This window comes from Jaculus jaculus, chromosome 6 (genome assembly GCF_020740685.1).
Source record: "Jaculus jaculus isolate mJacJac1 chromosome 6, mJacJac1.mat.Y.cur, whole genome shotgun sequence".
In the NCBI taxonomy this organism is placed as follows: domain Eukaryota; kingdom Metazoa; phylum Chordata; class Mammalia; order Rodentia; family Dipodidae; genus Jaculus; species Jaculus jaculus.
In genome coordinates, this window is record NC_059107.1 from 109,887,569 (window position 1) to 109,913,752 (window position 26,184).

Genomic DNA, 26,184 nt, shown 5'->3' on the forward strand with positions numbered 1-26,184 from the left:
TGCATTTCACCTGCTTCTGTAGGAACACACCCCTGCCATCTCATAAAACCTCTGGTCAGTCCCTGCAGCCTGCTTTATCTGTCCTTTCAACATTAGTGAGGGTAGTTCACTGCCCACTCCTCAGTTCCATCAAAGATCTGCAGCAAGGGTGGCACACACAAGCAATGCATTTAGTACCAGCTCCGTAGGGTGCTAATCCTCTTTCTAGCATATTCTCCTTACACCTTCTTCCCCTGCTGTGATCAAACACCATGTAAGCTATGACCTAGGAGGCCTTTAATCACATTATCTTCCTAGAATTTAAGAACGGCCAACTACTTACTTCCTAAACTACTTCCTATAGTTCCATTGGGTATGATTAAGTAAGTCTGTGGGATGACAGTCACTTAGGCTCTTGTTTGTGGGCTTGTCATGTCTCATGATAAATTTGGTTTGCTTAATAAATGAAGGCAGTAAGGTTTCCATGTTACTTATTACCTAATCTTTTAAAAAAATAAATTAAATTAAAAAAATTTTATTTTAGAGAGAGTGAGAAAGAATTGGTACAACAGGGCTTCAGCCACTGCAATTGAACTCCAGAAGCTTGTGCCGCCTGGGGGGCATGTGTGACCTTGCGCTTGCCTCACCTTTATGCCTCTGGCTTATGTGAGATCTGGAGAGTGGACCCCTCCATAATCTCACGACATATGTGCAAATATTCTAAAATCAGAAAAAAAATCTTATATCCAAGACATTTCTGGTCTGGTCCCAAGCATTTCTGATAAGGCATACCAAACCTAGAAAATGACTAAAAGAGGCTGTCAGGATATATTAAAACATTGTTTATTAAAACATTGTTTCTTTATAAGCTCTAAAGTGAATACTCTTTTCACACACACACACTCTCTCTCCATGTATATATATAGACTCATATTATGTGGTTCTAATGTTTTAATTATAGTGAAGAGGGCTGGAGAGATGGCTTAGTGGTTAAGCGCTTGCCTGTGAAGCCTAAGGACCCTGGTTCAAGGCTCAGTCCCCCAGGACCCACGTTAGCCAGATGCACAAGGGGGCACATGCGTCTGGAGTTCGTTTGCAGTGGCTAGAGGCCCTGGTGTGCCCATTCTCTCTCTCTCTCTCTCTCTCTCTGCCTCCTTTTCTCTGTTATTCTCAAATAAATAAATAAAAATAAAGAAACAAAAAAAATTAATTATAGTGAAGAGTAAATATTAGTCTTTTTCTTATAGAAAAAATTGATAGGAATGAAGTTATCAAAAAGTTGAGGAAGTTTTATGGCAAATAGCTCAGTCGATACAGTGTTCTGCACTGTAAGCATGAGGACCTGAGTTCAATCCACAGAACCCATCGAAAATAAGCCAGGTGTGAAGCATGTGATTGAAATCCCAGTATTGGGAGACAGATTCCGAAGGACAGGTGGAACCCTGGGGCTTGCTGGGCAGCTATTTTGGCCTAGTTGGCAGGTTCCAGGCCAGTGAGAGTCCATATCTCACAAAAGGAAAAAGTATGATATCTGAGGAATGACACCCTAGGTTGTCTTCTGTCCTTAATACATACATGCATACATGTGTATGTACACTCACATACACACAAGTTGAGGAAGAAGATGGTAGATTCTGTGCCACCACTAGAAAGCACAGCCATAGCTGCTCTGGCATGCCTAGGTGACTGGGCACTAGGACAGGAGTCTCCCTTTAGGCCGAGCTATTCAACCTTTGAAAAAACAAAAAATGTAGGATTTCTGCTTGGGGTAGGCAAGTGTGCACTAATACTCCTCTTTTAAACAGAAAGTTTCAGAATTCTAAGGCCAAAGCAATTGAAAGGATGGATGCCTCTGCTATACCACTAAATTGGCATGTGGCCCAAGCCATATGTTCACAGACTTCGCCTTACTCAATTGAAAAATGAGGAGCCACCAATGAAAGCAACAAATTTATAGAGAAACATGGATGCCAGGTTAAGTAAAAGACCACTGGTCAGTCAGAGAAACATGGGTCTGGAGTTTGTTTGCAGTGGCAGGGAGCCCTAGCACACTGATATTATCTCTCTTTCTCTCTTAAATAAATAATATAAAAAATACACAGTAGCTAGTATTAAAACCCAAAATTCCTACTAATGAACAGAAGAGATGAAATGGTAGACATAAAGTCATTCTAGATAACTGATGTGTATTAAGATAGGTGAAAGAAAAGACTTTAGAATTTAAATTTTTAAAATTAATTAATTAATTTGAGAGATAAAGAGGGAGACACACACATACAGAGAGAGAGAGAGAGAGAGAGAGAGAGAGAGAGAGAGAGAGAGAGAGAGAGAGAAAATGGGTGCTCTAGCCACTGCAAACAATTCCAGACATGTGTGCCCCCATGTGCATCTGGGGAATCAAACCTGGGTCCTTTGGCTTTGCAGGCAAATGCCTTAACCACTAAGCTGTATCTCCAGCCCTCAAATTAAAAATTTTCGATCACTACAATAATATTCTTTAAAATCTGATGTGAGTGATGGTGCCCAAGCTTCATTTATATATGTGCTTCAATGCCACACTTGAAGTGACTTATGCCTTGACCTGTGAGCCAGGTCAACCTGTCTGTTATATATTTTAATAGAGTCCTATGCTTTTTTGTCATGACACTTTTTAAAATTAATTACTGAATTTAATTACGTATAGAGAGAATGGGCACTCTAGGGCCTCCAGTCAGTGCAAATACACTCCAGATACATGTGCCACCCTATACATCTGTCTTATGTGGGTACTGGGGAATTGAAGTTGGTCTTTAGGCTTCATAGGCAAGTGCATTAACCTCTAAACCATCTCTCCAGTTCCCACACCACTTTTAATATATGCGTTCGAACACTTTTTTTTCATTAGGTAGCTGTTAATTTATTTACCCTTAATTTAAAACTTAAGCTCAGCCAGGCATGGTGCCTCACACCTGTAATCTCAGCACTTGGGAGGCAGAGGTAGGAGGATCACCATGAGTTTGAGGCCACCCTGAGAGATTACATAGTGGATTTCAGGTCAGCCTGAGCTAGAGTGAGACCCTACCTGGAAAAAAAACCCCACAAACAAACAAGCAAGCAAAAAAAAGCCCCTCAAAACCCTTAAGCTCCTTCCATGCAGCAGGAAATATTATGTATGTTCTCTTTGTGACTATGACTTTCCACAGTGTCTGCAGAGCAAAGTGTACACATTTGTCAGTGGAACCAGTTGAATAATGAATAATTATTAAATTCCTACAGTAACTATGCTAATATCAAAGGTGAAACAAATTTCATTTAGGATTATGTTAATCCCAGGCTTAAAATTTTCTGTGGTTAATTTTGTAACACAGTGCATACACACGTAATGATGACACTTGTGATAAGGAAGGGTTTTTTTTTTTTTTTTTCATTTTAGATTTTAAGCCTGCACAAAGAACTCCATGCCACATTCCATAATATCAGACTGGGAACTACAAGAACGTGTGCAATAGCTGACGAGTTAGTGCACAATCTTCTGGAGGTAAGCTAGCTCTGTTTTCTTCCTGATGGACCTTGAACTCATTCCTCCTCTATAAGCAGATACAAAAGCATCTAGAAATATTTAATACATGATAGATACCTAATACATACTGGACAATACCTAACGTGCAGAGTCATGAGCTTTTAACAGGGAGTGGACCCACTCGGGGATTGGCATAAAATTCCTGCACCTTAAAAACATGAAACAACATGAATGCTCTGGAGACCTGGGCGGGGGGGGGGGGGCAGTGACTTGGAGAATGGACTGAATGAGCTCATCTGCAAGTGTGAAAGTGATAAAGGAATTATTTATAAAGATGTGGGAAGTGATAAGGAAGTCACAAGGAACAGTATAGCATGCTGGGGGCAGACACAACAGTGCAGCGTACCCTCCAAGCCAGAGGGGCAAAGCACAGAACAGCTGGCCGAGCAGGGAGTCAAAAGGCGTCAGTGTGGACAGGAGTGGGAACCTGTAGTCCAGGGATGCAGATAATCCCTTTTACCCAGGAAGGAAGCCAGGGAAATACCTTACATCATTTTCCTTCCTTCCCCAATCCCTGAACATGACTTCCTATCTGCCAAACCAAGTTGGAAGCAAGACGGAAGATAAACCGTATTGCAGATTGTGTGGGTCATGGTGCAGACTGTCAGGAAGTAGTTTGAGGAGGTTAAAAAAAAAAAAAAAAAAGGTTTGTATTTCCATCATTCTTTCCACAAAAGCCTCCAGTCTACTTGTCTTAAGCAAAATATGTGATACTGGGAAATAATTAGGAAGAAGAATCTATAGACCCCTTGCTCACAAAGATTAATAGAGGCAATCTGACTAAACTGCAAAACCAACTGAATTATAAATGAATCTGTAGAGATGGGGGTCTATCAGTGATATGCCAGTGGTTAGGTGAGAGGGGAATGCCTGTTTTCTAGGTATAGGTTTTCCTTTTTGGATGATAAAAAGGCTTTAGAACTAAACAGAGGGGATGGTTACACACTACTGTGAATGTGCTAAGTGCCACCAAGTGTATATTTTAAAGTAGTTAATTGTATGTTATATGAACTTTCCTTCATGGGAGGGAGGAGACTCTGATATTCCTATCAGCCAACATAATCATGAAAACATGAACGATTATGCAGTTCTCACTTGTTTCTATGGTGGAGAAAAAGATTATTCCAGCAAGGAACTCTAAAAGATATCTTTCTCATGGGTCTTTATAATAAAGTTGGTGCCAACTGATATAAGAGTAAATGCACTCAACACATCTCACCCCGGAGGTGGTTCCAGAGGCTGTTCTCTGCTTGAGGTGGAGGCGGATGGGGACTTGAGATATAGTTCAGTGGGTGAAGTTCTTGCCTTGCACGCATGAGGAGCTGAGTTCCATTCATTCCTGTGGTCACATAAAATGCCTAGCATGGGGGCACATGCCTGTCATCCCAAGTCCCTGGATATTGTAGTCTAGCCTAATTGGTGAGTTCCAGGCTAACGAAAAACTCCATCTCAAAAAGAGGTGGATAGTTTTTCTGAGGATAACGCCCAAGGTGATCCTCTGGTCAAATCGTGTGAAAGCAAACACAAATGCATCCATACGCATACAAGCACGCATGCACACCAAGCACATAGGCAAAAAGCAAGGACAAAAAGGTTCACCAACTCATAGCCCATAGGCATGAGCAAGGACTGCAGAGTACACTGTTGCTCACGTGAAAACATGAAGAGATTTATTGTGAATCTGCCAGGCACATCAGTAGGTACTATGGGTTCAAAGATGAGCACTGACTTTCCCTTTCTCCTGATTCCTGTGCGATACTATGCCAAGAAGTTAGTGGAGTGGATCACTTCTGGATATCTTTTTTTTTTTTTAAATATTTTTTTGTTCATTTTTTTATTTATTTATCTGAGAGTGACAGACACAGAGAGAAAGACAGGTAGAGGGAGAGAAAGGGAATGGGCGCGCCAGGGCTTCCAGCCTCTGCAAACGAACTCCAGACGTGTGCGCCCCCTTGTGCATCTGGCTAACGTGGGACCTGGGGAACCGAGCCTCGAACTGGGGTCCTTAGGCTTCACAGGCAAGCGCTTAACCGCTAAGCCATCTCTCCAGCCCACTTCTGGATATCTTTTGAGCCACATAGAATTGTAGTTACTGTTTTTCCTATTAGCAGTAGGGCTTGTGTTTGTCCATGTTTGTAATCCTCTTGCTTTCCCTGTCTAGTGAAATCATTACTATATGATGGCCTTATAAAAATCTTAAATTATCTCTTAGAATATGGCTTCTAGGAAGATCACTTAAGCACGTAAAAAGTTTCTAAAGGAAATGGAGATGTGGCTCAGTCGATAAGGCACTTAACATGAACCTGTGAGCACCTGACTTCAGAGCCTTGTAAAGTTGGGTGCTATAGAATGAACATCTGAAATCCAAGGGTGTCTATGATAAGGAGGGAAGCAGAAATTATAGAATCTCCTGGAAATTTGTGACCAGCTACCTTGGCAAATGCAGCTGTGAACAATAAGAGATCCTGCCTTGAGGTAGAAGATGAGGACAGATACTCAAATTTGACCTATGACCTCTACATATGTTCAGTGGAATGCACACAACCATACTCACATACATAAATATGTGCGTACTACATACACACACATTTCAAAAAATCCAGAAAATGTCCCTGTCCATAGGGACTATTAAAGGTAAATATTATGATTGAATAAGTATGGTAAGTGCCAAGGAAATGGCAGACAGTTCAGCAAGAAGAGCTGGTATGGTTGGGATGAACTTATGGGTAAGGCAGAATCACATCGGAATGTTTCTCAGTCCAGTTTGCTCTAATGGGCCCCATGAAAACACGGGGACTATTTTAGCAATTCTAGCTTTCAAAATACCCATGTGGCAGTTAGTTTCTACATCACAGAAGGAGATCTACAAGTGTTAATGTTTAATTGATCATTAGTCTTCACTGGCAATTGCTTTTTGTAATAGATGTTTCCCCACAACACCATCAAGGATCTCATACTACCTTTTACCAAGCCAGCTTCCCTCGCTGCCACCCAATTCCATTCAGAAAGCCTTCTGAAAAGCGGGTTGCAAAAGCTCTGGCGGCATGCCAAGACATCTAACAAGATGCATGGGAAAATTAAAAACAAGTAGACAGGGTAGATGAATGGGGCACTCTTATTTAAGAAAGTGCAGAGACAAAATGGAGTGTGTCAGAGAAGAAAAATAAACAGAAGAAAAATCAGGAAGAAATAATCAAGAGCCCATCCCTAGACAGATGATTAGTTTATCCTGCTGAAGTGAAGCACAGTTGGAAAAAATGGATCATGTAGACATAAATTATTCATGGTTAAAGACATCTAGGTCATTAAGATATTTACACCAAAGAGTGAAGCTCTTGCATGCTGTGCTGATTTATGGACTACATAATTACATAAGATACGCTGATGACTGTTTGCCTGGGAAACACTCTGGAGTTTTTTTATTTTGTTAATCAGTTTTCCACTTCTGAGCCCTGCATTTCAATGAGTATGAGTCGTGATTAGAACTTCCCAGGGGGATCAGAAACTCTGCACTTGTTCAATCAGCTTTGCTGGCCTTACATTTCTTCAGATAAGAAATACCTTTGGGGGCTTTACCTATTACTTAATAACATTTTCATTAATGATACCCATTTCAAATGATGCTTCTAATAATTTCAGCCATTTTCAGATAAGTGAAAGTCCAATAAAATATTTTATGTTTATTTAACTGGTGATTTATTTTTGTCTATTATGAGTACAGTATTTAGGAAATACTCAGATCAAAGTGTGCTTCCATGTTCAGAGGAGGCTCATCTTCAATCCTAATGTTCTTGGGAAGTGAAAGCAAACAACAGAAAACATTTATTGTGTAGCAGGAAGAGTTCAAGCCACATCATGTACCCCACACTAGTTTTAAGTTTTGGTAAAGGATGATTGGAGATGGAGCTCTTCCTTTGTAGCAGTCTTAGCTTGGTGATTTTATTAGCTTTGAAATAACTCATTTTACATGGATGGAATTTTTAAATATGCTGTCGATAGTATTTTCAAGAACTGTGATGGTTTGTATTGTCATCTTGACAGGATCTAGAATCACCTGGGAGGAAGTTCACAGATGAGGCTGGCCCCTGTGTTTGCCTCTGAGGGCTCAGTTTGATAAAGCTAGTTAAGCTGGGGAGAGCACCATTCCTTGGGCTGGGATCTAGGTTATATAAAGAGCAGACAGCTTCCTAAGTAGCAGCACTCGTCCGTCTCTGCTTTTGCACTGTGGTGTATGTAACTGCTCAACCTTCTGTTAGTCACCATGCCTTCCCCACCATGCTGGACTGGAACCTGGAACTGTCAGCCAAAACAAATACTTTCTCCCTGAAGATGAGTTTCTCAGGCATTTTGTCAAGCAATGGGGCATTAACTAATACAAATACTATAAGCATATAGCCACATGCAAAATGAATAAGTCCTAAGTTACAGCTTGATAAATTTCATAAACTGACCATATATGGGCAATCACATCTATATGTAGATATAGTACAATATCAGCATCAAAGAGTGCCCTCAGCACATACTTTAAATCACTCCCCAATCCCATTAGCCTGATTTCCAACAGAATAGGTTAGTCTTGCATAGTTTTGTACTTAAAAAAAAAGTCCAAAACCTCAGCTTTGCTTCTTATGCACGGTATTATGTTTGTGAGATTCACACAATTAAGATAGTTGGGGGCTGGAGAGATGGCTTAGCGGTTAAGCGCTTGCCTGTGAAGCCTAAGGACCCTGGTTCGAGGCTTGGTTCCCCAGGTCCCACGTTAGCCAGATGCACAAGGGGGCGCACGCGTCTGGAGTTCGTTAGCAGAGGCTGGAAGCCCTGTCGCACCCATTCTCTCTCTCTCCCTCTATCTGTCTTTCTCTCTGTGTCTGTCACTCCCAAATAAATAAATAAATAAATAATTAAAAAAAAAGATAGTTGGACTTTCTGTTTTGGGAGAGTTAAAAAAGCACTACTGTTGTCATTGTCAAATGTATAGCTTGAAAATATATTTTGTTATTCTGTAGCTTGCCATTTCAGACTTTCACAGGTTTCTTTTGATGGATAGAAATGTATCTTTTCTCCTCTTGTTTGATTGTTGACATTGCACTCACACAGGGTCCTGTGTAGTTCAGATGGTTCTTGAACTCACTATGTAGTCAAGGATGATCTTGAAACCCTGACCCTACTGCTTCTACCTCCCAAGTTCTGGCATTATAGGAATGTGTCATCATGATTACCCATGATTACCCAAACAAGTTATTAATTAGGGACTGCACTGAATCTGTGGAGTTCTTTTGGGAGGATGGTCATTTTCACAATATTAATTCTTCACATCCATGAGTATGAGAGGTCTTTGGATCTTTTAGTGCCTTCCTCAATTTCTTTCTTCAGTATTTTAAAGTTTTCATCTTAGAGATGTTTTACTTCCTTGGATAAATTTATTCCAAGATAATATTTTTAAATTTTATTTATTGATTTGCAAGGAGAGAGAGAGAAGGCAAACAGAGAAATGGGCATGCCAGGGCATCCAGCTGTCACAAACTCCAGATGCATGTGCCATCTTGTGCATCTGGCTTTATGTGGTTACTAGGGAATTGAACCTGGGTCTTTTGCCTTTGCAGGCAAGCACCATGACTGTTAAGGCCCCTCCAGCCCCAGAGATCCTTCTTTTTCATTTTTTATTTTTATTTATTTACTTGAGATATATATAGAGAGGCAAATAGATGGAGAAAGGCAGACAGAAAGAGAAATAGAAAGAGAGAGAGAAAGAGCAATAGAGAAAGAATGGATGTGCTGACCCTCTAGCCACTGCAAGCAAACTCCAGATGCATGTGTCACCTTGTGCATCTAGCTTACGTGGGCCCTGGAGAATTGAACTTGAGTCCTTTGGCTTTGCAGGCAAGCACCTTAACCACTACACTATCTCTTCAGCCTCGCAGGATCCTTTCTTGAGGCTATTTTGAATTAGAACATTTCCCTGGTTTCTTTTTTACCACACTTATTATCAGTGGCACCATTCTTCAGAGAAATAGAAAAAATTCTAAAATTCATATGGAACTATGAAAGGCCCATGTAGCCAAAGCAACCCTTACTAAAATAATAATGTTTGAGGTATCAGCATATTTCAGGTTATACTACGGGGCCATAATAATAAAAACAGCATATTACTGACTAAAACAGACACATGAGTCAGTGGAATTGAATACCCAGATATCAGTACATGTGACTATAGGCACCTACTTTTCTACAAAGATGCCAAAAAAATGCATACTGGAGAAAAGACAACATCTTAAACAAATGGGTCTGGAAACATGGGTATCATTATGCAGAAGCATGAAGCTAGATCATTATCTCTCACTTTGAACAAAACTCAATTCCAAATGGATCAAGAGCCTCAATATAAGACCTGACCTTCTGAAACTACTAAAGGAAATTTAGAGAGACCACTATAAGAAGTAGGCATACATAGGACTTTCTGAGTAGAACTTCATTTACCAGGCAGTAAGTCCAATTAACAAATGGGGTTTCATGAAACTAAAAGGCTAATGTACAGCAAAAAAACCTATCATTTGAAAGAACAGGCTGATAAAAGAATGGGAGAAAATCTTTGCCAGCTCTATATCTGCCACAGGATTAATACTGAGACTGCAAAGAACTCAAAACACATAATCACTAAAACAAACAACCTCATCAGAAAATGGTACAGAACTGAAAGAGTAAGTTCTCACAAGAAGAGACTCAAATGGCTAATAAATACTCTATAATGTGTTCAACATCATTAGGCATCAGGGAAATATAAATCAAAAGTACTCTGTGATTCTCTCTCAGCTCAGTCAGAATGGCTATCATCATCATCATCAACAACAATAACAACTACAACAACAAAAAAATGACAACTGCTGGCAAGAATGTAGTGAAGGGGGAGCCCAGCTTCGCTACTGGTGGGACTCTAAACTGGTACACCCATTATATAAATCAATATGGATTTGTTCAAAAAGATAAAACTAGAACTACCATACAACTCAACTATACTCCCCCTGGACATGTACCCAAAGGACTCTATACCTAACGATAGCAATACCTGAATATCCACATTCATTGCTATTATACTCACAACAGTAAAAATATAGAATCAGTCTATATTTCCAGTAATTTATCAATGGATAACAAAAATGTAGTACATATATACAATGGAATTTTATTGAGCTATAAAAGATGAAATTTATAGGGATATAAGCAGAATGGAAGATATTATATTGCATCAGGTAACCCAGATTGAGAGAGACAAATGCTTCACACTCTCTTTATGTGGGTCCTTTCATCAAAAAAAAAAAAAAATTTTTTTTTTGTTTTTTCAAGTAAGGGTCTCTAGCCCAGGCTGACCTGGAATTCATTCTGTATTTTCAGGGTGGCCTCACACTCATGGCAATCCTCCTACCTCTGCCTCTTGAGTGCTGGGATTAAAGGCATGAACCACCATGCTGGACATATCTTCAATTTTTTTAAATGTCTGTTTGAGTTGAAGTGAGTATCTGTAGAGCTCTGGAAGCCATAAAGGGGCCATAGGGGATGGGAGGAGAAGGTGTATTGCAGGAGTAATAGTAGAACAATGCAATATGAAGGTATAGGAAGGAACAAAGGAATTTAAGAATGGATAGGGGTAGAGAGATTTTTTTTTTTGAGGTAGAGTCTCAACTTAGCCCAGGCTAACCTGGAATTCACTGTTTAGTCTCAGGGTAGCCTCAAACTCATGGCGATCCTCCTACCTCTGCCTCCCAAGTGCTGAGATTAAAGTCTATGCCACCACACCTGGTTAGGAGTAAAGAGGGAAGAGAGGAGGAAGTAGGGGAGATTTAAATTTTTTAAAAAAGAGGGGGTGTTTGAAAAAGCCATAGGGAAACCTACTACTTTGTAAGCTAACTAAGAAATGTATTTTTTAAAAGGGCTTGAATAAAGGTTCCCTGCATGGGTGAATAAAGGATTTCCTAGGAGACATAGGTTATTATGTAAAATACAATATATAATTTAATATATGTACATTAGTGCCATAAATAGATAAATAGAAATAACAAGTATACACTTTAGAGTCCTGAATTCAAACTTAATGGGGCCTCAGTAAATATTCATTTATTAATTATAAAGTAAATCAGGTTTACAAATATAAAAATTTGAACTATAGATGGAAAGAATAGTAAATAAATAAAACCTGGTCCTTTTATTATCTTCTGGCTTCCTGTCTGTTGGTGTGTCCACTTGCTTCTATGTGTACTCCTGCTATGAGATTATCAGCTTCTATGTGTACTCCTGATCAGGCCACGTTGATCGGGATCACTGGTCTTAGACTTCTTCCCTTTAAAACTGTGAGGTAAGTTACCTCCTACTTTTATAAATAAAGGAGCATGCCTCAGGTATTTCCCAATGGTAACGAATGGACTGATCAAACATGCTATGTACATTCTGCACAGGTCCATAGAAATAAGAAGGGCAAGAGCCTTTGGCAAAGGGCAAGAGGTAACAGAATGTTTCATTTGTACATCCTCACTGTGGAGTGGTGATTGAATGATGACATGGTAGGAACTCTCAAGATTTCTTTATCATCTGAAGAAGCAAACACAGGCCCTTCCTCTTGGACTACTTAGTCCTCTCCTCTTTTCTGCTTGTTACAGGGATCTGGGCTACAAGGGATCTGTGAAGATGTCTCTGGGTACATCTGAGACATTATGAGAGTCAAGAAAAATGAGAATGAGTAGGGAGGGCTCCAGAAAAGTCATTCCTCACTCTCTTAGTCTGAGTAGCTTTACCATCATTTGAATCAATGAAAACTTTGGAATGATTAAGTGCCAGTGGATAATTAATTTATTGTCTCACTTTCTTCCCTCTTCCTGAGAGCGTCCTCAAATATTTGATGTTATGAGCATTTCTTTTTTGTGAAGGCTTAGGTGGAGGTGGATGTTCAAAAATATACTTGGGTCAAAACTTATCATTTTAAATGTTAAAATTCTACTTTTTAAAAAAGTAATCTTTGTAAAATTTTTAATTTGAAAGAAATGAATCTTAGAATTGAAGTTTAGAAAATGTAAGCAATTATCACATGACTTGTTCTGCTAGCTTCAAAACTTTTGTCTATACTTAAACCATTCATTATTTTAAAATCTGTTATAATTTCTTTTAATCTACTATGGTTATAATGTCAGATTTGTGAAGTCTACCTGAGTTCACCTTCACATGATGTGTTAACCTTGGCTATTTATCTGGACCTCCTTAAGACATAGTTTCTTCATCTCTAAAAATAAGGATAATATTGTGTGTGCTACAGGTTATTATGACAATCAAAACAGATAAAACATGCTAGTTCTCCTCGTTTCTTCTCCTTGGGTTTAATATAAGGACATACTTCTGGAGTCTATGATGCTTAGTTTACTAGTTAATACAAAAAAAAAACACACTTATTTTCTTTACTTGGCCATAGAAAGGTAGAGAAAAGACTTTTAACCCCCACTCCCCCAAAAGGAAATTACTTATTTCTATCCTCTGGAACTTTCAGTGTTTGTTTCTCCATAGATGCAGTGAGATGGTGCCCAGGGGAGGGTCAGAACAGAGAGAAGAGAAGAGAAGAGAAGAGAAGGCGGGGAGGGGAGGGGAGATAACTTCTTGTGCAGCATTAATTATACTTTCATGCATCATTCCACTTACTTAGCTTTAAGGGTTGTGAGTGATTTCAGTATTACCCTATCTGCAATTTTAAATTATCTACATGGCTATATATTGGGCTTTATAATCTATAACTGATAACGCCAAGTCTTGGGTAAGGCATTTAAAAGCATCTACACATGGAACATGTGAATTATACTATACGAGTTACGGAAATTAAATTAATTTTGGCTTGTATCACAGGCAGCATATTGAATATGCTTGCCAGATGATTTCTTTAGCTTGACTGACCATACTAAAGCCTATCGTGGGCCCTCCATTCTCAGCTAATGTGAGAATTCTGCTGGAAAGGCTTTTGCTAGGATTTTGTTTGGACAATAAGATCAGTGAAGTAGATCCCACAAAGTGAATGCACCACTCAGCACAAAACTGTCTTTTCAGAAGATCATCATAAATGTTAAAAGTTAAGGATCAGTTCAGAAAAAGCAAGAGATCCAACAGCCACCCAAAACATGTCCCCACAGTGTCAGATTATAAACTCCAGACTTTATACCAAACAAGATACTCCGACATGACTGGGCATATTAATAGTTGTATGGCCATAGCTAAACAGGGCATCCAAAAAGAAATGATGGAAATTTTGAGAGTATCTATCAAGTTGTAATAGATGAAGCTCAAACATCAGAAATGTGAAGAGATTGATGGAATTATTTTGAAGTGCTCTTGTTGCATTTTATTTGTATCAAAACCAAACAATTCTAAAGGAGAAATGGTCTGAATAGCAGTCAATCATTTAATGTTCCATTATGGATGGCACCACAGATGCTCCAGTTTTTTCATGTGGGAAATTTCTTTGAGCCATAGTTATTCCATAGAGATTGGGAAAAGTCTGATGGCTTTTCCATTTCCTACTTTTTTACAGTTTATCAACACCTTCAGGTGGTGAGAGTTAGGTGCTATAGAAAGAGATATATTAGGTGTTGGTCTGTCCTCCATGACATTAAAAGTATGGTGTTGAGCCGGGCGTGGTGGCTCACGCCTTTAATCCCAGCACTTGGGAGGCAGAGGTAGGAGGATCGCCATGAGTTCAAGGCCACCCTGAGACTACAGAGTTAATTCCAGGTCAGCCTGAACCAGAGTGAGACCCTACCTCGAAAAACCAAAAAAAAAAAAAAAAAGTATGGTGTTGAGCTAAAGGCATGGCTTAGCTATTAAGGTGCTTGCCTGTGAAGCCTAAGAACCCAAGTTTGATTTTCCAGATTCCATGTAAGCCAGACACAAGGTGATACATGCGCACAAGGTCACATATGCACACAAGGTGGCACATGTGTCTGCAGTTTGATTGCCATGGCTGGAGACCCTGACGTGCTAATTCTTGCTCTTTCTCCTCTCTCTTCTTTCCGTCTCTGTCTCTCTCTCTCATAAAAAAAAAAATACAAAAAAAGAATGATGTCAATCTGCTCCTGAGAGACTTCATAAGTGGGAAGTTATCTACTTGTTCCCAGGGCAGTTTTTGAGTATGTGCTTCTGTTTCTGTCACTGTCATTGTGGTTACAGCGTCTGGTCAAATGTAAGATCCAGAAGTAGGTAATGGACTATAGTGGGTAATGAACTGTAAAAAATCAGAGGTATCTGGTGGCCACTTGCAGTGTTTAAACCAAAGAAACATATTCTTAGTGTTTCTCTGGTTGCAAGATTTAATGTTAACTGGATATATGAACATTCATTAATATGCCAGGATTAATCCTAATCATTTTACTATTGCTAGGCACTGCAGTAAATATTGTTGAACAAAGATAGCTAAAATATTTGGAAAAGAGAAAGAAGACACTTTTGCCTAACAGGGCTTTCACAGTCTGTTTCTTTGGAAGTTAGTTTATCATGATTACAGTGGTAAACAAACAGGACAGAAAACAATATTTTTTTCCTAGTGAAAGATGGCATGAAACTTTATTTTATGCAAAATTAGGACTTCACCATGAAGGAAGGTAATCTTGATTGGCACTTTGATGGTGGTCTACAAAATATCACCCAGCGCTGACCTTAGGAATAACAGCAAAGTGTATCTGCTTCTCCTCTCAAAATGAAAAGCTGTTCCAGCCTGAGTAAACACATGTACCGGACCTCAAAGAAACTCATCGTTCAAATAGAGGGAGGCTCCCGACAGAGTTGGCAGCTTTTCCTCTTTCTAAACTCTGTTAAAATTAAAGGGCTAATCTGCCTCTAAAAGGACATATTTAATTTTAGAAGCATCATAGACAATCTGAAAATGAGAGAATTTTGACCAACTTTTGATTAATTTATTAAATGTCTCAAAATGCCAAGATCAAAATGCTTGCTGATAACGGCTTCACAGCAGCATGTTGGCCTTGTGCCGACAACAGCCATGCTTGCAAGTAACCTCTGGGAAATTTGTAACTGTCATTGGCACTGCTGGACTTTAGTTATTAATCAGGAATGACTAGCTCTCTTTTACATGGCACCAGGAATCAAACTCAGGTTCTCATGCTGGTGAGGCCTTACAGACTAAGCTATCTCCCCAGACTCAAGATATTGAATTGTTAATCAGTATCACTTTTACTTTGATAGCATTATTAATGCATATCTGCTTCTGAAGGAACCCCTGAATGATATGCTATGAAATTTTACATTCATACATAGGTGTTCTTCAGATATTTTAAAATGCTTATGGATAACTCTTACCTTAACCCCAGATTCACCAAACTACAGATGTGGGAGCTAACAACTAATTTTATAGTTGAGACTTCATCTAACACATCTGCCTCCAAGCCCAAGGAAATAATCCAAGTGTGACAGGTATGAGATATCAATGATGCCTGACAGGGAAAAAGAATGGGGAGGCAATGTTGGCTCACCCAAACAGAAGAGCTAGGAGAATGGCCATGCTTGTGCTGAGGAGATAAGCTGAGTCCTTATCTCTGTTGAAAATCTTTACATTCCCCAAAGCTCTCAAATTCCTGTTTATGGAAATGTGAGGTTAGAAAGAGAAGAATGGTTACAACTCAGAACAGGTTGCTCCATGCTCTCCACAAGTTAAGACTGTCTGTGAGCCAGGCTAGCTGAAACAAAAGGAACCCCCAGCCCAAATGCCTGAGGGGACAGGTATGCTGGGACTTGCTATCTATCAGGAAATGATTACAATAGTGAAGAAGACTATCTTCCATCCAAATAGACAATTGAGATGAACCTCCAGCCAATGGCTGCCCAGAGGAGTGCTGGCTCCGTAAAACACATTAAGAGCAACCAGATATTTATACTTATTTTAAAGGAAACATCTTGGTTTCTGAACACTGTCAATAACTCCAACATTTTATGAGCATTGTGATGGCCACAGAATTCATGTTAGATGGCCAGACCATGTGCTGCCTCTCCTATAGGAGTGAACACTGTGGCTCATCATGTGAAGAATAGAAGAAGCATCCAGTTTTAGCAAAAGAAAGAAAGAAAGAAAGAAAAAGAACAGTGTTATTTTTCAGAATTTATAAGATAGAAAGTTCTAAAGTTCAACTACTGTATCAAGAGCTGAGTAGTTCTTTAGTACCACACATGCCCTGCTATGGAGTATTTTCTCATCACAACAAAAAAGGAATCAAAGAAGTAAATAGTAAATATACAGAGTGCTAATCCATTCTTTGGGATAGTAGCTGAGAATTCATGAGTGCAAGGGTCATATTTTCATTTTGATATTTTGAAAAAGAGAAATGGAAATCATAGCCAACATCCAGTTGTGATGGTCAATAAATCTGCATTTGTAATTGCATAAGACTTAATCACTTTTAAGAAGACACTTATTCAAACCTATCTCTATTTTTTGTTTGTTCAGAACCAAATGACTGTAAATCAGGACTATCTATATAACTGGACAGCAATATTATACTCCACAGCATTTGTAAAGAAAAGTTATTTTTTTCTCAGTATCTAGTTTTACATGATGGTGTAGTCCAGGTAAATATAAGGAAAGGTTGAAGATAAGCAGAGAAAGTAATAAAGAGGCTTCAAAGACTCAGACAATTCAGAAATGTTGTGATTTTAAGTTTTGTGATGCTGCTGTGCAATAGAAAATGAAATCATCAATCATTAAATAACTTCATTTTGAACCTAAAGCATAAATATTGATGTTTTTGTGTATTCTACAAACATTCACTTCATAACGATTGGTCTTAAGGACAGCTAATCTATGAGTGAACACATTGCTCAATTCAGTTATCATTAAGTGTCTTCTATCTGCTGCCTGAAGGCTCCATGTGGGGTGTTATGGGAACAAGCATATATAGATGATTGGCTCAGTGGTCCTGCAGGGTCTCTGAAACCTAGGGTCATATTAAAAGTACACATGGATATCTAAGGCAGATCAAAAGACCTTCATGAGATGAGAAGAAAGGGTCCTCCTTTCTCACTCAGAACAGAGGAAAATTAGAGGGCCCGAGTTATCTACATGAAGTAGGACTAATATGGAGGCAGGTTTGACCTGGATCCATAGTCCATTCTTGTAAGGCTTGGCATGATAATACTAGACATTGTCTATAGCACAGGGAAGCTCAAGGCATTTGCAAATAATATTTTACTTTTCTTTCCATCTTTATTATCAACCACAATAATTTGTTGGCTACATTTAAAATCTAGTAAGATCACTATAGACCTTTCTTAGTAAGTGCTTAAATCACATAATAATGAACTGTGTCTAACCCAGATAATGTGAATTACATGTTAGCTGTCTATGTGAGATGAACAACTATTAGAGAATTTGTGTAACTTTAAAAAAAGCCCAGGACAAATTACAAGTAAATACATATTAGACACAAATATTTTATATCTTTTATCTCTTTAATGCTGACCTAAGAATTGCTGTTCAGAACAGTATTCTTGAGATAACTGTTAATCCATCAAAGATTCAAGTATCTAGTTGACTCTACATTCTTAGAAACACATTTTGGAAATACTGCCAGCAAAGGTTTACCAAAACAAGCACTCTGATGAACTTTTAAGAAAAAAATCAAGACCATATCATTTCCCAAATATTCTTTCTGGCAAGGATTCAGCATTTTCATCAAATACAGCAAAACCGAGGCTTAATCCAACATAAAAGAGACCTGGGATTCATGTTCGAGAAACACAACATGGAAGAAGTCAACTTTCATTCCCTCCCATATCATGACAGTTTAGTTATGGTGAGAACTTGACATATATTCTCTCAGGTAGTCCATTCAGCAGTACTTTGAAGCAAACTTTTACCCCTACTTTAGACATCAAAAAGTTGAAGTATAGGAGGTTAATTTGTATGAGGTTCTCAGAGAGCCAAGATTCATTATCAAGTTTATATGACTTCAAAAGCTACTATACATTCTATTTACATCATTAGTTTTAGTTTTACTCCTTTGAGTTTCATGCTTCCCTTGTATAATATGCTACTTTCCTAACAGTAGGTCTCTCGCAGCCATCACATTTACTGAGTCCACTGATGGTTCAAGAAGCATACACATAACATGTTTTGTTCATCACAGCAACTTGTAAGTGTGGTAGTAAAATCACTTCATACAGGAAAAATTTGGCCTCTATGACTCCACACTATGCTTTGGCTCACCGTTCTGATCTTCTCCACTTCTTTTGCAAGTTCTTCACCTTCCGGATATTTCACTATTTGATGGCCTGAGACCTCCATCCCTGGGACTCCTTCAAGTCTGTCCAAGCTCACTTTCCCCATATGTGGTCAAGCTTTGTGGATTTACAGTCCAGCTTTATGTTTTTGTTTTCTTGAGGTAGAATCAAATTTTTTATTTCTTACCCTGACATAAATGCTGAATTTTGGGTCAAAAGACCCATATGTCCACTCATTAATAGACTTGGATGATATATAGATACCTAGCTAAGCATATCAAAAATTGAACTCTTAAATTTTCATCAGAGCTATTCTGTCCACAGTCTTTCTTATTTTTTTAAAATGCTGAACCCATATGAATTCCACTTCTGTTAATGCAATTAATATTTTGATAGCTTTCCTAAATAGGTCACTGATATAGCTAATACTTAAAATCTATGATTTAGTTAAAATATATATTTGATTACAGGGTTGAGATATTGATATCAATGTTGAACATATACATATTTCCTAAGAAATAATTTGTGTACTTATAATAGTATACAAATACAAGAAATATTAAAAGCAAAATCAAAGCAATAAGCATGTCCCACTTCAACATATAAATGGGGTCTATGATAATATCCACATAGGAAATGTATAACACACTTACAATGAGATATCATTATAGTCATTAGAATGGTTTGAATAAAATATCAAATATCAAATACTGGTACAGATATGAAGCAAAGGAAACTTTCCATGAGATTGTAATATTTAATTTCTAATTATGTCCTAAACAGGTACCCATTATTTTCTTTTCTTCTAGCTAACATCAGCTACTTGAAATTTAAATGATTATTGTCATATGCTTATTGTACATACTGATAGGTTTCATAAAAACATTTTATTTTTTATTTTTCGAGGTAGGGTCTCACTCTGGTCCAGCTGATCTGGAATTCACTATGTAATCTCAGGGTGGCCTCAAACTCATGGCAATCCTTCTACCTCTGCCTCCCAAGTGCTGGGATTAAAGGCATGCACCACCATGCCCGGCCATAAAAACATGTTTATGCACTCTGATTATATTCAGCCCCTATACCCTCTCTTCTTTCCATTTGATAGATCTCTTCATTTTCCAGGAAGTATTGCTTTTTCCTTCATGCTATGCCATGTACATTACTGACTATAAAATAAAAGGTAGAACTCAGAGATAAGAGAATACATGTGATATCTGTCTTTCTTAGTGTGGCTTGTTTTTTTTTTTTTTTTTTTTTTTTTTTTGCTTACCATAAAGATTCTTGCACAATCCAATCCTGTTTATTGCATCACTATTAATAATAGTCAATTGAAAAAATCAGCCTATGTGTCAACAGACAGCTACATAAAGAAAATATGATATGCATCCACAGTGGAGTTTTATTCAGCCATGAAGAATGAAGTTATGTTGTTTTGGGGACAATGGATGTAGCTGCAGGTAGTCATATTAAGCAAAATGTTGGGGAAATATTAGTTCTCTGTTTCATTCAGAGATATTCAACATGCATTCTTGTCTTCCCTGCCACAGCTGTGGAGAGTGCACTATACACATGGTGATGCCTATAGAGACCAGCATTTACTTCAAATAACATCATTAAGGTTCTTGGATGACTCAGTCTTATTGTTCTTTCTTTCACCTCAGACTCTCATGACTTGTGGCTGTTTCGGTCATCTTGCTTTGAAACATGGAAAGTCTTAAGCAACAAAACTGGAAAGACAGAACTCCAGTTTTGTGATTCTAGAAGTGAAAAATAGTTCACTGCCCAAAGCTCATCTGTACAGAAGAGCTGATTGTTAAGTGAGACAGTGACAAAATAACACTTCATTATGGAGCCTGTAGACCTAAGAACTCTACATGTGAACTCAAACAGGGGAAAATGATACCACAATGATGAAAGCCTCATTGCTATAGCAGGATGGAAAAAGACACATTGAATCCAAGGTGTTTTATCAGGAATAGACAGAGACATGACCTTGAGCTTGAGGACACACCCTAGGGACTCCAACATACCCATTACTGAGACATCATATTCTATCAGCAGCGTTGCTTCTTGTCCACATTGTTTAAGAATACTCATGGCTTCAGCATGCGTGGTTCCAAGGAGCCGAATTCCATCCACACTGAGCAACCTGTCACCAGGTTTGATGGTGCCCTCTCTAGAAAGAGAATAAAGGTATAGTCTTTATCAATTTGGAATAACTGAATTTAGCATTAATCATCACAGCCAAAGCCACAGTTCTACATATGTCCCACCACCTGTCCTATTTGCATTCCTTTTAGGCATCCAGAATGACAGTAAAATTGTAACGAGGTAACTCTGAAGAGAAAATTGCTATAATACCAAAAAAAAAAAAAATTCAGTAATGAGAAAATAACTACACATTAACAAATAACCTACTTACCCACAGTTAACTCTTGGAGACCAAATGTAAGAAAGGCACATTTTCTCTTTTGTAGGTTTTTGCTTGAAAGCCTGAAATTGACTTATTGGAGCCCAGGAAATAGCATTAACCTATTTCCCCAAAGTCAGGTGAGCATAAAAGCCTTCTAATTTCAATCCATTTATTACCAGTGAACCAAGCAGAATAGGGAATGCCGGTGAGAACTTTCCTAGTCCGTAAATTTCCCTTCTGATTTATAAGGCCATTTGGCAGTCATTAAACTGCTTCAGTCTCACGTTCCTTGGAAGAAGCAGGCAAATAATATTCTCCCTGCTGTGACCACAGAGTCTTAGGGCACTGGGAGATGATGACTCAGGACCTTAGAGACACCATGGAGACTGTATCAAAGTGGTCTCCAGATTGCACTGTCCCTGCCTCTGGGAAGGGCATAGAGATGAGAAGATCAAATGACAGGCATACACATTTAGGGTGTGGGGACAATACAAATGATTTCTAGAATAAACACCTTCTACTTCAATACTTCTAAATGTAACTTCTAACTTTTTATAGTCAATGCTCAAATTTCTTAAAATTCTAACTTAATTTGATAATACATTGATCACAAACTCTAACCTTGCTCTGACCTTCCTGTTGATATTAACCCTAAAGGTCAATAACAATATTTTTATTTTCATGAGAAAAAAAATGCTAAGAGAAGCATGAGAAAGGCAAAAAAAAAAAAAAAATCTTTCAAGTTTTGACTTTGTGTTGTCATCTTTTGCAAAAGGAAACGCACATTAGCACAGCTCAAAGTCAGCACTCCTCACCCCGTACCTCATACACACACATCCTCCTTGGAACGGAGCTAACAGTATGAGCTCTGGAGGAGAATACAGCAGAATGTGTATCCTAGTTCCTTCTACTTCATATACCGGTCCTAAATTTTTGTCAGCTGTGAGAGAGTAAGCATTCCTTATTGATAGAATGTTTGAAGATTAAAAGAAGACAAGAAAGGAAGTCAAGAATATAGCATGGTTTCTGGACTACAGCACATGTTTAATAAGTCGTATTTACTGTGATGATTTCTACTTCTTTGAAAAGGTTTAAAAATCCTGGTTTGAATAGATGGGCAGAAGCCATTTTCCTCCTAGCTTTCAGTAGTTGCGTTCATCATCAGGAGTTGACTTCTGCTATAGGAATGCAACACGGACGCCAGCAGCTCTAGAGACAACTAAATTGTGAGGTTAGTTGAGACTTGACAAGGCTTATGACGGTGGGATAGCTGAGGGCACTTTTCTTTCACAGATTCAAATTCTCAAGGAAGTGAAAACTCTCGTGGTGGACAGACTTCCTTCCATCTGTCTAAAAGTCACTCCCACGCTGACATGCATGGCCATCCCCACGGGGTGGTACTACAGGACGGGGATGTCAATGAGATCCAGAATCACAATGCCCATGCCCATTTTCCTCACATGGAGCTCAGCACTTGAAAAGGCACATGTAAGGCACCTGCCTCCAAAGAGCTAGTTGCTTTCCATAAGTGCTTCCTTTGTGATAGGCCATCCACAGACACCACATATCCTGCCCTTGCTAAAAGTGAACAAACCTGAAAGGCCAGAGCTATTATCTATTTCCACTGTGGAGGGAATTGAGCTTAGAATTAAGTTACTTGCCAAAGATAAAGTCATATAATAAAGGCAGAATCTGGAGCGAGAACCTTATTATTATTTTTCTTTTTTTCTGATTCCACAGTCCAAATTCTTCTGGGTTTCAAATTCTAACATGCCACCTTCATTTGTAGCCTTCACTTTGACATTTATTAATCAATTGTTCGGCCAAAGTTCCCAGCTCCAGTTAATTTATTCTGGGTAGTGACACAGAGAGACGAAGTTTACCTGTCGGCAGGCCCTCCAGGACGAACACATGTGATCACGACGGGGCGAGATTTATTTCTATCATCATGAGCTCCCCCTAGAAGAGGAAAGGAAGGCTGCTTAAACATACTTTCGCTGTTGCCATTAAAAAATCACTTACAAAATGTCAGCAGAGACTCTCCAGTGCATTTGTGGATGTATGGGGGGAAACGTACAACTTTCCCTCTGTCGTGTAACAGCCTTAAAGGTCTTACTCACTTTACATAGAACATGTTTTGGAAGTAGCCCCTTCTGCAGTTCTCAAGAAACACATGGCTGATATAAAGCATATCACAAGTGGAAAGACAAGGGGCTCACTCATTATACCAGTGGCCCAAGGAAGACAAGTGTTAGTCATAAACAAAGCCCGGCTCTGCACATGTGGTGCTGGTCATCTTGGTATGTATGTAGCACATACCAAGGACGAAGGTGTAGATGTACAAGATGACATTAAACAAATGCTGAAGAAAAAGGACAAGTACTTGAAAAAAAGAAAGAAAGAATGAAAGAAGGAAGGACTGTGGAGATGGTTCAGTGGTTAAAGGGGCTTGAGCCTGCTGGCCCAGGTTCTGTCCTTCAGCCACACATGTAAAGCTGGGCAGGCTTTCATTCGTAGTGACAAGAGGCCATGACACACACACACAAACATATACATATGCAAATAAAGAAGTACATTTTTAAAAGTGAAGCAGGATGATGGAGAATAGAATTTCAAAGGGGTAAGTGTGGGGGGGAGGGAGGGAATTACCATGGGATTTTTTTTATAATCATGGAAAATGTTAATAAAAATTTAAAAAATATTAAAAAAATAAAAAAAAGTGAAGCAGGGACAGGGCTAGTGTTGTATACTGGAATCGCAGTACTCAGGCTGAGGCAGGAGGATCACCATGAGTTTGAGGCCAGTCTGGACTAGAGTGAGCCTCTGTCAAATGAAACCAGAAAAAGAATGAAAAAAAAACCCAAAACCCTTCAGGTTGTTGAAATAGCCCACATTAAATTTCAGTGATCAAATTTTAGGGGTGAATATGGCTAATTGAGATGGGAATTCTAATTTTTTCTTTTTTTTTCCTTTAGAAATACAGGAGTTTCAAAATGGACGGCGATCTATTGTGGATTCTCTTTCTTGATCCAGGAGTGCTGTGCACAACTCCCAGCCTGTGTGCTCCATGCCTCAGCTTGAGTCCCCTGGGGTAGTTGGGGTTGACAAAGGTCTTCCTAATATTCAACTGACACATCCTTCAAGTCATACATTGGTCCCTTTCTATTATCTAGAGATGTAGCACAAAAATGTGTTCTCGCTTCTAGAAATGAGTTTTTTGGAAAGTGGAAAATGGTGGCTATAGCTGTATGAGGTGTATCTTTCTAAGGCAGAACATTCCTGGTTTCTTTATTCTGTAGGTAGTTCAAGTTCCTTGTACATTACCATCATGGTGGACCACGCAGACTGTCTCTAGTTTGCCAGTATCTGATAAATAGGAAGGTCATTGTTAGCCCTTAATGTTTGCCTGCTGCGGCAGACTGACATTTCCCAACCTTGGCACAGGTAGAGAGGTCAATAGAGAGAATTCAGCCTTAGGGAAAGATTAAAAGGTGATGTGTTTCTTCTGTAAGGTGATTGCCATATGAAGGTTTTTCCAGGGAGTTATTCAGAAAAAAAAAAAAAAAATGAAGGTTGAAACCAAAGAAATGCTTCCAATAATTTGGATCTTTAGAAACAAATTTAAATATAAGGCAATGAGTGCCTGTTTAAGAGCTCTCAACAACTTGATATGTATAATTTTATCATTACTAAAATAATGAGCTAAGTTTCTTTGTGATTCACTTCAGCTCTGGAAGTTTAAAGGTGTAAAGTGAAAGAGGGACAACTAAGAGAGTAGTGATGCTCTTTGGTGTTAAAAATACACATGTTGGGCTGGAAAGATGGCTTAGCAGCAGTTTAGCGCTTGCCTGTGAAGCTTAACGACCTTGGTTCAAGACTTGATTCCCCAGTACCCACGTAAGCCAGATGCACAAGGTTGGTGCATGCATCTGGAGTTCGTTTGCAGTGGCTGGAGGTCCTGGTGTACCCATTTTCTTTCTCTCTCCCCCTTTCTTTCTCTCTCAAACAAATGAATAAATAAATAAAATAAAAAAGAAGTTATCCTAAAAGAAGTGTTGCATTGTTAACCACTTAAAAAATATACATGAAGGGGGCTAGAGGGATTACTTAGCAGTTAAGGTGCTTGCCTGCAAGGCCAGAGGACCCAGGTTCAATTCCCTAACACCCATGTTAGCCAGATACACAAGGGGGCGCCCCACATCTGAGTGTATTTGCAGTGGCTGGAAGCCCTGGTGTGCCCATTCTGTTTCTCTCTCTCGATCTGACTCTAATAAATAAATAAAAATTAAAAAAAAATACATATGAGGGCTGGAGGGATGGCTTAATGTTTACGGAATTTGCCTTCAAAGCCAAAGGATAGGTTCAATTCCTCAGGACCCAGACACAGAAGGGGGTGCATGCGTCTGAAGTCTGTCTGCAGTTGCTGGAAGCCCTGGCAAGCCCATCCTCTCTCTCACTTTTTCTCTGTGAAATAAATAAATAATAAAATATTTTTTTAAAGTACACATGAACCTGGGCTGGAAGTGGAACTCAGTCATAGAGGCTGTGCACATGCTTAGAATGCACAAGGCCTAGGTATATCACCTAGTAACAAAGCAAATCAATACCAGGGTCATAGTAGAGACCAGATATGAATGTCATGCAGTATATGTTTTAATTGCTTCTTCACAATTTTACAGTTGAGAATAAAATTTTCTAGTCCAAGGTAAAAAGCAAGCTTAGGAGCATAGTACTTTTTCCACCATACCAAGCTATCTACTTCATTTTGCTGGCAGTGAATTAACTGATATTTAAATCTTTAAAAAGCTTGAGCATCACTTTGCACTCTTTGGAAGAAATGTTTTATTTTGGGGAGCTAAGATTTAAAAACCTGTCATTTAGAGCATTAGAAATATGATTCCATTAATTTACTACAATATTATTGTAATGTGCAAATTTCCATTCAACAGGCTAAGAAGTTCTCTAGTACTAAATAAACATATTA

General features: G+C 38.8%; 1 protein-coding gene across 16 annotated transcripts in view; it reads right to left on the reverse strand.

Annotated features, from left to right (window-relative positions):
- Grip1 (glutamate receptor interacting protein 1) overlaps positions 1-26,184 on the reverse strand; it is a 667,112-nt gene that overhangs the window by 100,076 nt on the left and 540,852 nt on the right. For all 16 annotated transcript variants that reach the window (XM_045151476.1, XM_045151473.1, XM_045151484.1 and 13 more), the window contains 2 exons: positions 23,084-23,159; positions 20,818-20,963 (listed from right to left, as the gene is read on the reverse strand). In XM_045151476.1, the coding sequence (XP_045007411.1) occupies positions 20,818-20,963; positions 23,084-23,159 (222 nt within the window). The remainder of the gene's footprint in view (positions 1-20,817; positions 20,964-23,083; positions 23,160-26,184) is intronic.